Source organism: Natator depressus, chromosome 7 (assembly GCF_965152275.1).
Source record: "Natator depressus isolate rNatDep1 chromosome 7, rNatDep2.hap1, whole genome shotgun sequence".
In the NCBI taxonomy this organism is placed as follows: Eukaryota; Metazoa; Chordata; order Testudines; family Cheloniidae; genus Natator; species Natator depressus.
The window spans coordinates 39987717-40004943 of NC_134240.1; the positions used below are offsets into that span (position 1 = coordinate 39987717).

General features: G+C 39.0%; 1 protein-coding gene across 20 annotated transcripts in view; it reads right to left on the minus strand.

Annotated features, from left to right (window-relative positions):
• The window catches only part of ATP2B2 (ATPase plasma membrane Ca2+ transporting 2), a 714211-nt gene that overhangs the window by 323376 nt on the left and 373608 nt on the right, over positions 1 to 17227 (minus strand). For all 20 annotated transcript variants that reach the window (XM_074958190.1, XM_074958179.1, XM_074958178.1 and 17 more), the window contains one exon: positions 11851 to 12335. In XM_074958190.1, the coding sequence (XP_074814291.1) occupies positions 11851 to 12049 (199 nt within the window). In that variant the 5' untranslated portion in view covers positions 12050 to 12335. The remainder of the gene's footprint in view (positions 1 to 11850; positions 12336 to 17227) is intronic.

A 17227-nucleotide genomic window follows, 5' to 3' on the forward strand; every position in this document is an offset into this window, starting at 1 on the left:
GCACTTTCAAAAGACGAGCTGGGGAGCTTACACTCATAACTTTGCTAGATGCTAAAAATCATGGTCTTATAAAGACACTGGATTTATGGTTTATTATTTATATATATTCATAGCCATTTATAATGACAAGGAACAGTCATTTAGCCAGAGCGATAAAACGAGAATGATGCTATCAAACTGGTGGTTAGGGCACTCGCTTCGGGAAAGGGAGACCCAAGGTCAAGTCCCTGTTCTAATTATTAATTATTTATACAAAGTGGAACAGATTCCATGGGCCAGATTGAGAGAGACCCTCACCAGACTATCTCATTGCCTGGTGACTAGAGTGCTCTCCTGTAATATGCGAGACCAAGTTCAAATCCATGCTCCACATCAGATGTAGGAGGGGGGAATTGAATCTGGGTCTCCCACATCCCACTGTCCTAACCACTAGGCTAAAAACTATAAGGAGATCACCACCATAGTTTGCTGGGCCTGATTATCTACTGACTTACAGCTTGTGTAGTCATTTAGACCTGTGCAAAATGGGTGTAAAATTCTACATCTACCTAATAATCATTTTGCACAAATCTACGTGTCTACACAAGATGAAAAGTAGCAGAGAATTTGATGTGTCTAGGGTCAGCGTTGTCTGCATATATTTAATGTACATGGATTCATCAAAGTAGACAGGCATAAAGTAAGAGAAAGTCATCAGATACTACCAGCATTCTTTCTGTGAAAAAAACAGGGCAGTGATGAACTCGCTGAACTCAATGTCAAAGCTCAACAATTAATGCAACAAATACAACCTTTAGAAACATTTTTGAAATATTGTCTCACATTTATGCTACCTACCATACATGTCCTATTAAAGTTGCTTGAAATTACCTTATTTTTTAAGCACAGAAGCAGTAGCTAACATAGATAATTTGCTCCAAAAGGAACCGTGATTCAGTTTCCCTAATAATACCTTCAGTTCAGAGCACACTGCCCATGCATAAGACAGACCAGGAGCAAGTAAGATAACCAGTGAGTGGGAAAAACCAGCCTGAATACTTACATGAATAAATTAACACTAGCCTCAGAAAACTTGACGTTGTCTCATGTAACAAGCAAGGAGACAGTTGCTAGTTTTCTCCTTTACCCAAATTTCATTTAAAGTAATACCCAGTTCTAAACAGAACCTTTTAGTAGATAATTTCAAATGTCAAGCTAGCAGGTGAGCTGGCTTATATTGACTTTAAAAGCCCCATGGAGAAAGTGCACCTTGCACTATTTGTTTAGTTTCCCACAACAAAGAGAGCAAAGCCAAAGTCAGTCAGCAAATGGCATGACATTCTGAAAAAAGACACAAAATGAGCAATCAAATCTTATCACTTTGGGGGGAAAAAAGCCATTCAGCTGAGATGCTTATGTTTGGGTAACCTGAAAGAACGTTTGCTGTTCTGTTAGCTAAATAATAGAAGTATATCAAGATAAAGAAAATACCTACAACTGACAAGAATGCATTCACATACCCCACCAAATCATTAGAAACGCAGATCTCATCTTGTCAATATATGATCGGTATTGTAGACCAATGACGCACGAGGGTCAGTGGAAGACCATGGGATAAATCCCACCCTATTAACCTATCTCATTTCAGGTGCTAATCTCTCATCTAGACAAGAGTGCATGGCCTGGATTCACCCCCTGAACCCAAAGCTGTGCAGGGAAGATACCCCCTATTCTGAGCAAACTACAACCCAGGTGGTGTCTTCCCTTCCCCTTCCACCATGTGGCCTTGGAGGCTAAACAGCAGCAAGTAACCAGCAAGTTTGTACCCAGTAGGAGCAAAAGCACCCAAAGCAAGGACCTCCGGACATGGAGAGAACTATTCAGTTTTGACTGGAATTACTCTGCTCTGTGCTGACTGAGTGTTTGTTCCAACCCTCCCCCACCCTCAACATCTCTTCATCTCAGCTTCATTCCAAACCTGCCCCATCCCCCTTACCTCTTGTCTTCCCTTTTCTTTCCATTTAGCTGATCCCCTCCCAACTATACCCAGGTCCCTCTCCACACACCATCAAAAATAATGGAACTAACACAGTGTTCGCCACCACCACATTGTTCAGTCTGCTTGTATGTCCTCCTCCTCACCTGACCCTGTGTCTGTCTGGTCTGTTTAGACTGTAAGCTCTTCAGGAGAGGCACTGTCTATTGCTCTCTGTTTGTACAGTACCTACTACAATCGGGCCCCACTCCTGGCTGGTCCTTAGGCACTACCAGAATAAACATGATTAATCATAATAATGTGGTCACAATTTGAAATGCGTGGTAGACAGGTACTAATTCCTCACTAGTAGAAATGTTGCCGCTTTGGATGCAATAGTGGAGCGTGACAACTCCATCCCCATAATATCCACTGCTCTAATACTTACGTTAAAAAATCATTTATACAGGGGACAATAACTAATTTCTGTGGGTCATAAATGTATTCATGCTGCATGACTCAAAGAGAAATCCACTTATCACATCAACAAAGGAACACTGAATGTCAAATACCGTTTTACAAATGCTAATCTCACCAACTTTATACACAACTCATATTTTAAATTTATCACTGTGATGCCTTTTTTGGAGGAACAGAGAGAGAAAACAAGCTTGTACCTGAGCTAGAGATAGGCGCCAAAAATACCCACTCACTTCCTAACTCCAAATTAGGAACAGATTGCTAGCATAGACCTCCAGTTAATTGGCATTGTGAGGTATTTACAATGAGTATATAGATTTCAGTTCAATCTGTAATTAAATTCCACTTCATGGGAATTTTCAAACACTAATTAAGCCTGCTGCACTTGAATATTTGTGACCCTGCTTCTAAATAATGCCAAAGGATAGAAATTCAATGTTAAAATACACTTTCTTGTTCAAATCCCTGTTGGTTATGCAAAATGCATCAGCAGCTATCCATCCTCCAAACATCAACACATAAAAGAGCTTCAACAGGCTATGAGGTTGAGAGATAGTGGTTTCAGTTATTAATCAAGTTTGCTGCCCCATGAGGCAGTGGGCTCTGGGACAGAATATACATTTGCGTGACTGGGCTCACAACTAATGGTGACCAGTGGAGTGGTCTCTAACTTTGAACTTCTCAGATACCAAAGCCAAAGGTCTGATCAAAGAAAATGTCATGCTGAAATCCAGAAGGGATTGATCGGAGAATAAACTGTGGGTGAGAAAATAGCAGGCATGAGGGTTTCTCAGAAATTTCTTATGTCCAATTGGGAGGGCTCTGTTCTGGTGCTTGCTAAGAACGGGGATGTACACACAATATATCAGCTCTTTTGCAATATGATGAGACCTCCCTAGTCTAGATCAAGAAAATGGCCAGTCATTAGTCTCCCAAGAATATGTGAGACTGAAATAAGATACTATGTGCTGACAGACTGGCCTGAGACATTACACATAAAAGCAACCCCAGGAGACTCATCCTAGACAACACATCATTATCAGTTAAGCCTGGGCTGTTTAGGAAGTAGAGACAAGTGTAAACAATGAATCGTAACTACATCCTGTTGGTTTCCTGCTGTGTTCCCTATTTCTGTGTGAAGATGTACTTATATTCTTTGAACTCCTGGAAAAGCCAACCTGTTTGTATACCAGCTTACTGCTGATGCTGAACTAAGAGATGGATTTAGCTTCTGGAAACAATATTAAAATGGTTTACATGGGCTTTATAGAGGTTAATTTTCTTCTGCTGTTATGTGTGTGTGTGTTAAGTGTAACATTTCTCATACTGCAATTTTAAAATGTTCTGTCCCACTAGAGGTGTTAACACTGCCTGGAGAAAGGGTCACTGGGGCAAGTGGCAAGTATAGCACAGCTTGAGAAGTTTTAATTTGCAGCAAATATACTCGAGATGTGCTGAGTGTTTAAACACAGGTTTTACATCTCCAGTGAAGCAGTCGCAGTTACTGTAAAGCTGCTACAGATGGTACTAACAGTGCCAATATCCTAAGCAGGAAGTGTCCTTGAGGGAAATGTCATAGGTTCTACCCACTTAGCCCCACTCATAAATTTAAGCAAGCGCTAATGGTCAGCGGAAGTTGAAAGAATGTGTATCGAGGTATAATTTGCCCCCCAGATTAAAGAAATGGACTGACTGGGATTCTGAGCAGCATCAAATTCCTACATATATTATTACCGACTCTGAGCTCTACTCACACAAATAGTGTATACTCCTGTCCCAGGGGTGCCATCTGTCTATTCTAAACAGCATGCGCTATATAAGTCCCCTATGCATAGTCTTCTTCCTGAGCATTTCTTTAACTGTTATCAGATGTCGTTCAAAATCTACTCTGACACTTCTTTCCCAGTATGGCCTTGGGTCAGATCCAAAGTTTCTCCATAGAATGCATGTGGGAAGAGCCAGATGAACAGTAATAATCTGGTTTCTCCTTTCCATTGTGGTGAATGGAACGGGAGCACAATCCAAGGATCCAGGCTAGGAAGGTATAGCAGGGTAAGTGGCAACTCCACTGTATACCCCTCTACCCTTTTCTCTTGCCTCCTTCTGGAGGTATCAAGGCTGAAAAAATGGATGCTATACGCTGCATTGTTTCCACGCACAATACCATAGGGAAACCTAGCACAAGTTAATGCTGCCTGGGTCAATATTATCTTGTAGGGGTTCAACTTTTGCAAGGTAGAACCCAGCAGGAGAGTGCACGTCAGCAGAGATCAGGCCTATATTGCCATGAGTTCAAAAGGTGACTGGGAGAGTCCAGCTGCAGAAAAAAAACAGGGCACCCAAGCAGATGGCTCTTGTCTCCAGCACCTACTGTGGGTTTTGGGGGCAAACTTTCCACCCTCTGACACAAATAACCTGGAGGAAACTAAGTGGAAACTTCCAGAATCTTCCCACCTTTGGTAGGCAGTATTAACCTACATCGGAGAGCATTGGCCCTTATGTTCCCAATGAATACACTGAAGGATGGTAGGGATTTGCAAAGGAACCTAATTTAGTATTGGATAAATTTGTATTAAATGCCCAGACAATTCCAATACACTTGGGGTAGTATTCACAAAGGGGGCTTCAGCACCCAACACTCAGCTGTTCCACTGTGTATAGATAATTAATCATTAATTGGCACAGGAAGACTGGAACCTCGGTCTCCCACCTCCTAGGTGAGAGGTCTATAAAGTCATTCTAACCCTCTGTCTGGCCCAATGAATATTTAACTATTTTACACAGTGGAACAGTTTCAACAGGAGAGACTGAGTGACACTCCTGCCCCGCCCCAAAAATCCTATCGCCCTGTGGTTTGGGCACCGTCTGGGGAGATGGGATACCCAAGTTCAATTCCCTGCACCACAAAGCAGGCAGAGAGAGACTGAACCCTGGTCTCCCACATACTGGATGAATGCTCTAATGACCAGGCTAAAGATTATAAGTGGGGTGTTGTGTCGGTTTAGATATGCTCTGAGCACACCTATCCAATTGGGGTCCAAAAGCAGCACAGGAAAGGGGGACTCCTAGTTTGTGAATCACGCTGGGGCTTAGGAGCGAGTTAGGTACTGAACAATTGGGCAGTGTCAGAACTCAGTGCGCATGCCCAGCTGCTAAAAGTTAGTCACCTAGGGGTCTTTAACAGAGGAAACTTAGGAATCCAGGAACTTTAGGTGCTTACAATGTTAGACTGCAGATGAACAGGTGTTCTGTGAATGCAAGCAGGGCCTAAATGTTGCAGTTAGTCATCTCCAGTGGCAGTTAGATGCCTGTGTGCCCCGGTGAATCCCACCCTCGGGTTCTATGTGGCATCTGAACAAGGAAAAGCAGCAATAGTAAATGAGCGTGGGATACTTCAGTTCTGATGAACAAAAATGCTCAAATTGGAGTTCCCTCTGTTGAGAAGTGCTGCTGGCAGGACATCCTCCGTGAGGTCCAGTTGACTTGGGAACGTGCTTTCCCCCACTTGTTACACTAGAGCTCAGACTTTTAAAACCTTCTGGACATGGTGCAAAGTGCAACTGCTTTCTTAGGTGGGGTAGGAGTAGGGGTCTAAGGAGACTGTTAGAAGGTGGTTTAGTATAATTGGAGGTGCGGGGGGGGGGCAATCAGTTTATCTATTAAAGTGGTCATAGAAAAATATGAAGGCAATAGGTGCTCTATTTAGGCACAAAAAGTTCCTACATACTGCATATGATAATGTGAACAAAGTTAAACATGTATTTAAAAGTTAGTCCCTTTCTCTACTTGTCTGAGAAAATAGAAGTTTAGTATGTGAAAAGGCTAGGACACATGCAGGATCAGACCTTACCTCACTATGCTAACTGGGAAGGGCTTTGGCAGCAAAAGAAGACGGCTTTCACTGTTTAAAGCCCTCCTTTTCTTTTAGATACATGTATGTACATACACAAATCAGGGATAGGATATGACCATCAAGTCTGAATCCTGCATGTGTGTTGGCAAATAGGCATGAAATAAAAATGATTTTCTGAAAACACAAAAGAAAGGAATGAGTTAATTAGTGCAGCAATCTGTAAGGAAAACATGCATGGGCATATCTTTCACTGTCTTTGAGACGCTGCTCTTGGGTTCTGGAGCAAGTATTTTAATTAAAATATCACACAATTTTCAGAAAGTCACCTAGTACTTAAAATTAATCTAGAACAGCTGTGTAAAATGGTCCTCAAAAGTTTAAATATCTAGACTTTTACATTAATCTTGATGTTAAAAAACCTACAATCCTGCATAGAAACGGTCAAACTTTCAGCCAGCTCAAACAAAATCAGGCACAAACAAATTAAAACTCAGCCTATGAATTACTAATTTCTTCCCTTTCATAATCTTCCATTTGCTCTGTTTTTGTCACCATTTATGGTGTGTCAGATTTCACCACAACAATTTCTTAGAAGCCAACATTTGTTTCCCTGACACTAAAAACTAGAAAGGTACATATAGTGCTCATTGAAAGACTTCATTGTTTTCTTGACTCTTTCTGTTGTATAATGTATCTTCTAGTTTTTTATGCTAACCTTGTTACAGTTATCTCCCTCTCTTCCACTGTTGCCTTATATTTTTCTAAATTTTGCATCAGTGCATTCCTAGGAGCATTCCTTCCCATTCTGTGGCAATTTCAATTGCCGTACAAATGTCTAGCTTCCACTTACTTATCAGTTTGAAGGTTTTAATTTTTTGTAAACCAGTCTCGTTCAATACTAAACTTCTGTATGAAAATAATTTTTATTTAAATAACTTTTAACTTACATTACTGTTCTAACACTTAATTATTCAGAGTACCTTTGAAAGGATTTAAAACTGATGGAAAACTCATGTGACCATATTTTAACAGAAACAGGCTGGAGTGTCTCCACTGGTTCATATACCGTAAGTCTCTGTTCCGGCTTTGCTAGCTTTGTTTGTTGGTCTCTCCTGTTTTGTGGCACCAAATAACTGGTCCGTTTTGTTACACTGTTGGTTTTTGCTCCTTAGTGACTCTGTTTGAATATTTTAATAAAATTATGTAAGGCTTTGTTGGATTGTCATAACTAAAAATTAAATGAACCCACACTTGTTCAGCAGCCACTGTCAATTTATATCTGCTGTATAACAACCACCCATTTGAAAACAAAAACAGTGGGGAAGGAGGTGCAAGACAAACATTACACAATTCCTTAGCAAGAGGATAGTTACCGTACACAAAAGCTGGTTTCTGAAAATGAATATATGGTTAAATTGCACATTGATTCTTTCTGCTTATCATAGTCTTTTTACAGAAGAGACGCTGCTAGAAAATGGGGTGATTTTAGTTTTGACTGTTAAATCCAGAGGTGATTAAAATCCAGGTGCCATTGACTCAGTCTTTAAAGTTTGGGTCTTAAATGGTTTCAGTTTCCACCAATCCCATTTCTAAAAGACTGATACATCAGATAATTACTGTACAGCAGCTGACAAGCTTATTCTCTGGTGCTGTAACACCATCGCTAAAATGTAACATCTCTTGGAGGTGCTGCTTCAGACATGACAGCACAGATATTACCAAGGCAACAGCTGCTTCTCTAGATGGATGTAGAAGTGAACAAGATAACACATGCATCAGTATTAAAGACACCTTTTGCTTTTACATTTCAGGATCTTACCTCTGAAAAACTGTCTCACATGATTTCTCACTTAAATAATTAATATATTAATTACTATTAAAAGGAATGGATAGTTTTGCTGTTCTCTGAAGAAAAAATGTCTTGCATATCTTATATTAGCGCACACTACATAAAATGTTCGATTAAATATATTTACATATTAATTTCTGGAAGGAATACATCTGATATTCTTCCAGCTAACTCAGCACATGGTAACAGCAGTCTTTCCTCCTTCCTAAGGTATCATTACGCTTGAGGTGGCCTCACAGACTCAAATTCCGTGGAAAGTTATACAACTATCAACACAGAGCTGTTCAACTGGTTCAGATGGTGTCTTGTACACTGACAGATAGCTGGGTGCTCCTTGATTTTTGTACCACCATGTTAAGAAAAACTATTTAAAATATTTTAATGAAAATTAATTTGAGCTCAAGCAGGGACATATTTGTATTTTCCCCACAGAAAGGGTTTTCATGGGCTTTTCAATAAAGCCTAAATAGTAGCTTTCCAATACAACAAAGCCATACTTTATAGCAAGAAATTCCTTAAGAATAATGAGAACAAGGATCCACACCACATCTACAGTTAGGAAACACAAGATCAATGAAAATGTAAAGAAGAGTCTAAAGAAGACATGTAACTGACAAAATATATTATATGTTCACTAGGTAAATCTTACTATATTAATCAGTATGCTCTGTCAAACTCTTCTTAGCATTAATATATGAGGTTAGATATTTAATAACCAGAATTCAAAAAGCACAAGAGAGGGTATGTACAACAGTAACAACAAGGGTTGAGTTATATTTGCATTGTCTAACTTAGGTGCCATAATTTCAAAGGCTTTAAACCAGACCTCAAACAGCCACTTTGAGTTTAAGTGGTTCTTCCTAGCAGTGTGTAGGCACTAAATCAAATATCAACATGGGAAAGGTATAGCAGACAAAATTCTTCACTAATTACACCTTATAAACTTCCTAATATGATATCATACAGGCAGACAGACTCAGGTCAGATATATTTCAATATGGTGAAATGTCAAGTGTCAGCTTTCAGGTGAAATTTTTCTATCAGCTCTTACACTTATTCAATATACCATGAAAATAAATTGAGTGTTGTAATGTTGAGGTGGTACTTGCTCCGTAGATCTGTGCATGCAGAGTAACCACCACAGCTCTCTCATGTAGCCATGCACAGGATCCTCACCAACCAAAGTTCGTGGATCTTGTAATGGAGAGGAAGTGGCCTGGGGTCACACAAGCCCTGCAGGGAATCTGCAGCATTCAGCAATGTGAAAATGTCCTTTGGGGATTTTGGGGGGGTGGCTGCTGGTAGAGGAAGCTCAAGCAGCATCGTGTCACTGAAAGTAGGCTGGCTGAATCTTTGGGCTGCAGAGCCACATGCTTCCGTACAGATGGCCCTCAAGGGATCTGTGGCATCCAAGGATGTAACTTGCTACTCATTGCAAGAAAGAAAACTCCATGGGATGGGGTGATTTTACCCTCTGAAAATGTATACAACCAGCTTGGCAATTTTCTGGGCTCTTGGTCCTATTACTATTCCAGGTGCATGTGAAACTCATGTCCATACGAACAAACTCCACTTTGATTGTTTCCTTCATTCCATAGCAAAAGAAGATCCTATAGAATGTCATCTTAATAGTGTTGAATGCAAATGACAGTGAAGAGGGATACAAGTTTTAGTAGAATGCATGAGGCTCTATTTTTAAAAATATATTTAAAGTTTGACCTATCACTATCCCTTTGAAGTTTGACTTTTATCCCCAACTAGATAGATTCCCAGTGTACAAAGCCCTCTCTGCATGTATTCAAAAATATTTCAATATAGTGTACAATCAGTCCGTAAAAAGAAAAGGAGTACTTTTGGCACCTTTGCGACTAACAAATTTATTTGAGCATGCATCCGATGAAGTGAGCTGTAGCTCACGAAAGCTTATGATCAAGTAAATTTGTTAGTCTCTAAGGTGCCACAAGTACTCCTTTTCTTTCTGCGAGTACAGACTAACATGGCTGCTACTCTGAAACCAATCAGTCCGTAGTATTCCCACCTAAAAGACATGTTTCCAAGCCACAAGTTTAAAAATAAAGATCAAAATTGAGGGCTTGGGAAACATTATTTTATATGAAGTATCACATGCAGATTAACAGTGGAGTCAGCATACCATATTACTTGGTTCCATGCAGTCTGTCTGGGTATAAGGAATAATGTTCCTTTTGTGTTTCATACTGTGCAGAAAAAGCAATTAACAATTCCATCCAAGTATGCATTAGGCTAGGCTTTCAGCTGGTTAAACTGACAAAGCTCCCTTGAAGTCCATGATGTTCTGATGACTTGCTCAAGCTGCAAATCTGGTCCATAAAGTTCCACAGATATTTAACGGGTGTACTGAGTTATGTATCTCAGAGGTATTGCCATATTTGTATATTAGCACATACTGTACTACACCAAGATCTTCTCCACAGTATTTCTGTTGCATTGTTTCTTCTACAGTACATCATGATATGTGAAGGTTGTGATACTTCTAGAACTTGCTGCTCATTTTTTGGTAGTTTTGCCTAGTAAATCATTACTAAGCGGACTAAATCTTTATCGTAGTGCCAACACTTGACCATAATAGGTAACTGAAAAGCAGTATGTGTAGGGCTAAGAAGAATTTATTTAAGACAAACACTTATCTATTTCCCGAAGACTCTTTTCCTTATGTAAGCTTATAATATCGCATTACATGATATTATAATAAAGTGACATGCTTATCACTAAACTAATACTTCAGGAATTTCAGTAATTAGTTCCTTACTCATGTTGAAATGACTAATTTTAAAAGGTTACTTAAAAAAAAAAGAATCAGACATTAAACTAACTTCTACCTCTGGAAAAGGGGGGGAAATGTTAAAATGAATGAGTGGGTCTTGGTGGCATTACAAGAGAAGACAAAGACAATGAATACTATAGCTTCAAAGACAGTGTTATTAACCTAATGTGTTTCTTTCTCTTTTAGATATGAAAATACATTTAGCATTAAATGCTATGGGCAATTTATGAGAATAGACTATTGAATGATTATGACTCAGTTTATTAAATGGAGGAAGGCCCAGTGTTGCAGTTACCAATAGAAAAAGCAAATACTCATAGTCAAATAGTAACCTAAGCAAAATTATCTACAGTATTACCACAACTCAAGGTAAGTCATAAGAAAATATATACTGTATATTGCCCTTTTGACCAATTTAATATCCATAACCTAAAAGTTCTCTTCATACCACTAGATACCTGTATAGAATAACAATTCCTTCAAAGTAATTCTCCTCTTGCGCCCCCAAAAATATCCACAAGTTAGAGCATCCTCAGAATGCAATTTTCTTTTGCTATAAAATTGGAGCTGAATTTCTCATTTAGTTATTTGTCTGCTATTTAAAATGGAATTAGCACATTCACAACTTGAATATGCAGCCCTATTTTTACACTCTCACACTAGCTTTAACAAGTAGCCATATTTGACAAGCAGGTTGTCTAGGTCTTTATTCATTTCCCTTTTCAGAGGTGTTTTTCCTTTGTAGTGGTATACTGTCATTGTTGGGAATAACAGAAGTGCTGTATGAATCCTAGTTCAGAAGGGAAGCAAGATTACCCCCTCCACCATTTACTTTAGGTGGAGGTCCTTTATATAAATCTCACCACCCAGCACAACCCCTGACTCAAATGAAGAAAGGGAAACACATTTACCTTCTGTTGGTGATGTCTGTAAATGCCTGCAGAGGCCCTCTGTGTCCCCATACGTCTCCTTAATTTTTACTACTGCTTCTGTTCCTCTGAGTTCCATGAGGGAGCGCAGCTCCTCCAGCGAGCACCCAAACTCTCCTGCATGGTTGGCCTCGTTTCTTTGGTTCTTGGTATAGAAATCGCTGTTTGTCATGTCACCCATTGTTGCTGATTGTATTGCTCCACTCTGTGCACTAGACGGAATTTTAAAATTGCTTCAAAATAGCAAGGGAGGAAACTCAAATTCCAACCTAAGGGATTAAGAAGAATCCAGTGGGTGTTCAGTGAACTCAGTGGAGAATGCCTCTGATGACTGAGGTGTCCCTGACCAAGTGATAGTCCGCAGGATGGCTGCTTTCAAGGCTGCAGACCAGCTCCATTCCATTCACCATTTCCCATTATGCTGCACTCAGGCTGTAGTATCTACATGGTCATCTCTTCCTCCGGACCTTTGGGATCAAAACACAAAGCACATGTTAGAAGAGTGAACCTAAAAACTTCAGAAAGAGCCTTTGAACTTCATTCTCCCAAACGTAGTCCTTGATTAAAAAAAAGCTAGATACAAGAATCTGCACGTTGCTGCAGTTAGTCACAGCCGACCCCAAAGACTGATACTGCTTAGCTGTGTCATACATAAGGCTCTTTCCAGCTACAGCAGCAATAGCAGTGTTCCTTACTTTAATCAAGTCCCAAGAGCGCCTGCTAAATGAGATGGCTCATGAATATTAATAAGTAAGCCATTAGTCCAACAGTCTAGATGTGCCTCTGGTATGTGGCTCTGGTTCATACTGCTATATCAATCTTTCATCTGAAAAGAACAAAACACCCATGAAGGACTACAAAGTAATAAAAATTAATTGAACACTATTACTTATGCCTTCATCCATTACATAAACCATTTTTCAGCACAATAAAAGTAAAATGGGGGAGGGGGGAGAAAGAATAGGAACATTTTCATTACCAATCCAGAATACATTTAAATAAATTAAGCATTGCAGTTTTGTCAGATATGAAAATAAACACACACAGGAAAGGAGATAAAGCACCTGAGTGCTTCAGGCTAAACAATGAGCACTGTCTCTCATAGGAATGGGAAGGTTTCAGTTTGCTTTCCTTCAGCACTAGCTGCTGACTCACCAACACATTTGATAGCTTTGGCCTGAGAGCTACAAAGCATTCAAATAAAGAAAGGACTGTACTTATACAGGGTTTTTAACATGCATACTCCTGAAGAGTCACATTTGGACCATCTGGAGATCAACTGATTACTTTCTAAGCCCGCCTTTAAAATCTGCTCTCCTTATGCAGAGTCTAATGAACTTGGTTGAAATGCTGTTGAAACCAGCTATTATACTTTGTCACAGAGTTTTAACAGAGATTAAAGGTTTCTTTTTTGCCTGAAGTGGGATAGTGCCTGTTCACTGCCTAATCTATAGACCCCTGAATATTTCTCACATGACAGAAAAGGTTTGAGTATGGTATCAGATTAATGAATGATGGACCTCTGACTGTCAGAGTGGATTTTTTTTTTAAGCAGCATGCCAGTCACAAAGAAATGAATTGTTACAGCAGAGTGCATGCAAAGGGAAGAAGAATGAACCAAATGTTTTTAACCCCCCATCTTTACATTGTCAGGACAACCTTAATTTCATGCCCACGTACAGCTAATATCGCTACTGGGCCCACTGAAATGAGCGTGTTGCCTTGATTTCAAGGGGATAATGTTATCAGTGTTTAATATTTCCTATTTGCCCACAATTACATTATCCGTTTTGAGGCTGCTTAACACACTAGCTAAAACATGCAATATGGACCTCTAGCAAAAAATACATGTCATTCCTTTGAATTTCACAGAATATCAGAGCATCAGAATTTTAAATTGCCACAGCACAGAATCCAGGTAATAGTCAAATGTTAGATCAGAGTTGTTCTTCCCCACCCCATGCTCATTGTCAAATTTCTGGTGGTGATCATTCGGCAATGCAGCACTTCATGTATTCTTCTGCAGGGCATAAGAATTTGCCGGGGAAACTCTGTGTATGTTGCACAATAAACACAAAGGTAAAGAGAAATTGGAATGAATAAAAAAAGACCTTTTATCCTTCAAAATGTAATAACTGCATCTTCAGAAGATAGGAGGTATCCTACTTTCTCTCACACACAAGCTGCTATGGTTGCATGCAAAACAGTGATTGCAGCATCAATTTAATTACAGATACCTCAAAACACAGCAAGTTCAAAAATACCTCTATTTGTGAATCTAACAGATTTTTTTCTGAGGGACTGGTAGCCAGATTTGGATAAAATGGGAACCAGCTCAAAACATTGTTTGGGTCTGATTAAAAAAAGTTTGTAAAATAGAGAGGAAAAGTTTTGTATCCCTGCACAACATGCATGATCCCAAAATACAATGAACGCCAAAACTCCCACTGCTTGGAAAGAGCAGACATCAGCACATCTTAGGATCTGGCCATTTATGGTTTCATCTATGAATGGATGAAAGCCAGGAAACCTCACCAGAAAGCATGTTAGTGTTTGAGCTGAAATATCAGCCAAAGAGGGTGACATGAACCAATTTGGGTTCAGTAATGAAAAAGAATAATTAAAAAGACAGATTGTTACTTGCAGACAGGCACAGAAATGCTATTTATAGAATGTGTGTGTCTAAAGAATTTGACCACAGGGTATCACAGCACCAGACATAATGTAAAGAACCTGCAGCATTTACATAGCAGAAAGCTCATTGCTATTTTTTGTTTGTTTGTTTTTCTTTCTTTCTTTCTTTTTCTTTCTGACCAAGTCCTTACAAGTGGTTCATGAAACTTCAAGGAAATCAATTATTAGTTCCCTTTGATGAATACCACCTACTGTTTTCATAAGTAATGCAAAGTGTATTAAAGCTGGATGTCAGATGTGTCTGTCAGAGGATTTTTCTCTGTGGGATGTTTACAGTAATACTACTGTCAAGCAAAACACACTTTTTAAAATCATAGCACCATCACTATGTATTAATATTTGTTCCTACTCTTGGAAATGCCACTTTTGTCATTTGTCAGACAACATTAGCCAGGGATGTTGTTCCTTTGCATATGATTGAATCATCTGCCTGTTTAATTTTTTATTTGACTTTCAATTAAATATTAATCAATAAACCACTAAATTGAGAGGCGTACTTCCATTAGTGCTCAAGCAAAAAGTATTTCTAAGTTCATGTGATCTTTGGAATTCACCCAGTGGCATGACACCAAGGAAATAACATCCCTAGTGTTTTTCAAAAGCAGATGGTAAAATATAGAAAGCACAAAGCATGATTAATATTATTCACTAATAATGAATCTCTCTAATCCTGTGGAACAAGATATAAAGGCTTCATTTCATCCTGGAATATTTTATGAAAATTCTAGGAATTTTGCCAAGTGTATGCCAGTTGAATGTGACTGATAGACGGGCCACCTCATCCTTACTGAGATTAATAATTCTTTATCAAAAGCTGAGAAATCCAAAACATGAGATCAGTATAGTGGCATGACTCCCAGTGGGGCTCCAAGATTTGTAGGTTCAAAATGAAACTCTTCATGTGAGCTGAGCAAAATTCAGAATTTCCATGCCACGGGAAATTCCAACATTTCCATATTTGGTTTCATCCTGAAACAGTATGAAAATACAAATTTTTTCATAAAACAAAATTCTGAAAAACAATTATTCAGAAATGTCAAAACATTCTGTTCTGCCATTTTTGATTGAAATGAAACACTGACATTCCTTAAATTGGATGTTTTTGTTTTGTTGAATTGACCTAAATGATTCTTTTCATGTTAGATCAACAGTAAACTACATTGCTCTTGCCTTTTGGGAGTTGTAATTTGGGCCCCCATTGTCTACTATAGGCTGGGTTCCCTGGAGGACAACATCTTCAACAATACAATGCGGACTCAACTTACTACTCTCAGTGGTGTCTCAGGGAATCACATGACTGGTTCTGGGAGATGTAGTCCAGCCAGGGAGCCTCATGCCTGTGTGTGTCTGTGCACAATGGAATCCTGATCTTGGCTAGGGCCTGTAGGCACTGCTCTGCACTTGGTAGGCAAAGCATGCTCTCTAGAATGTGCTGCAGACAGGAAGAGACAAGCTCATCAGAGCCGATACATTTATACTGAAAAATTAATGCCAGACCTTTATATGTTACATTCTCTCTCTCTAGTCTAAGACAACTGCTTTTTGTCCGTTTGATATTTTTTTCTTATTGAATAATCTCTAAAAAATGTTAGACAAAATTTTTAAAAATGCAGATTAAAAGCGGTCACTTACAGTGGTTGAAAACATTGGTTGTAACACATCAATCTAATGTAGCACCTTGTTTATACGTAGTTCAGGTAGGAAAAGGACTTTTCTTTCCTACTGTCAATATCCACTACCAAAGTTTAAATTTAAAGTGTAAATAATCATTATTTTACTCATAAAAGAAATGTAAGACAATACCTTCATTTTGCATAAGGCAATGTAACTCTTGGATTGTTTGTTCTTCAAAGGTAACACAGATTTTTGCTGTGTGAATACACTGAAACCAGTGATTTTTTTAATTCTTATTTGGAAAGGCTTTGCCTTGAGGAACAGCCATTCATTCCTGCAGCACCCCAGTCAAATATTTTTCAGTTTCCAATTGTCTGAAGGCAATACATGCCAATTAAATAAGAAGTGATTTGGATGAACTAACTGCAGGCCTGCTGGGAAAACTATCCTTCTATTTCCTAATCAGTAAAATATCATCCCTGGAAGCTTGTAAATGTTTTGATAATGCATTAGAATGATGCCTATGTAAATATCATTGCCAAGAATGTTGGTAGCCTGATTTTAGTGGCGTTCCACTGAAATTAAACTGGTGTAACATAGTAGTAGATCAGCCCCAGGTTTGCCATTTCACAGAACAAAGATCATGAAATCCTTGTACTCAGTGAAGGTTTGGGACAAGCAAGAACAGCGCACGATCAATCCCAGAACTAGGGATTTATCAAAGATTTGGCTGTATTCACCATAAGATCTAAGCTTTCATCTAAAACAAAATAAGTTCCCAGTCCTTCTAGTGTTGAATATAACCTTGATAGTTCAGAATGATGGATGTTTTGTCTGACAGAATCCACAGCAAGCCAAACTAACAAAACACACTCTGAGAAGTACAAGAACACTCTCTCATCTTAAAAGGATATTAGCTTTGAAACATAATTATCAGGAGCATACTACCTGCAGAGGAAACTAAGGAATAAGACTCATTGAATGGAACTACTTTTTCACTTTCACAAATACGTATTCCTGTTTGATCTCTGTCTGAGGACCCAAGAGTGGA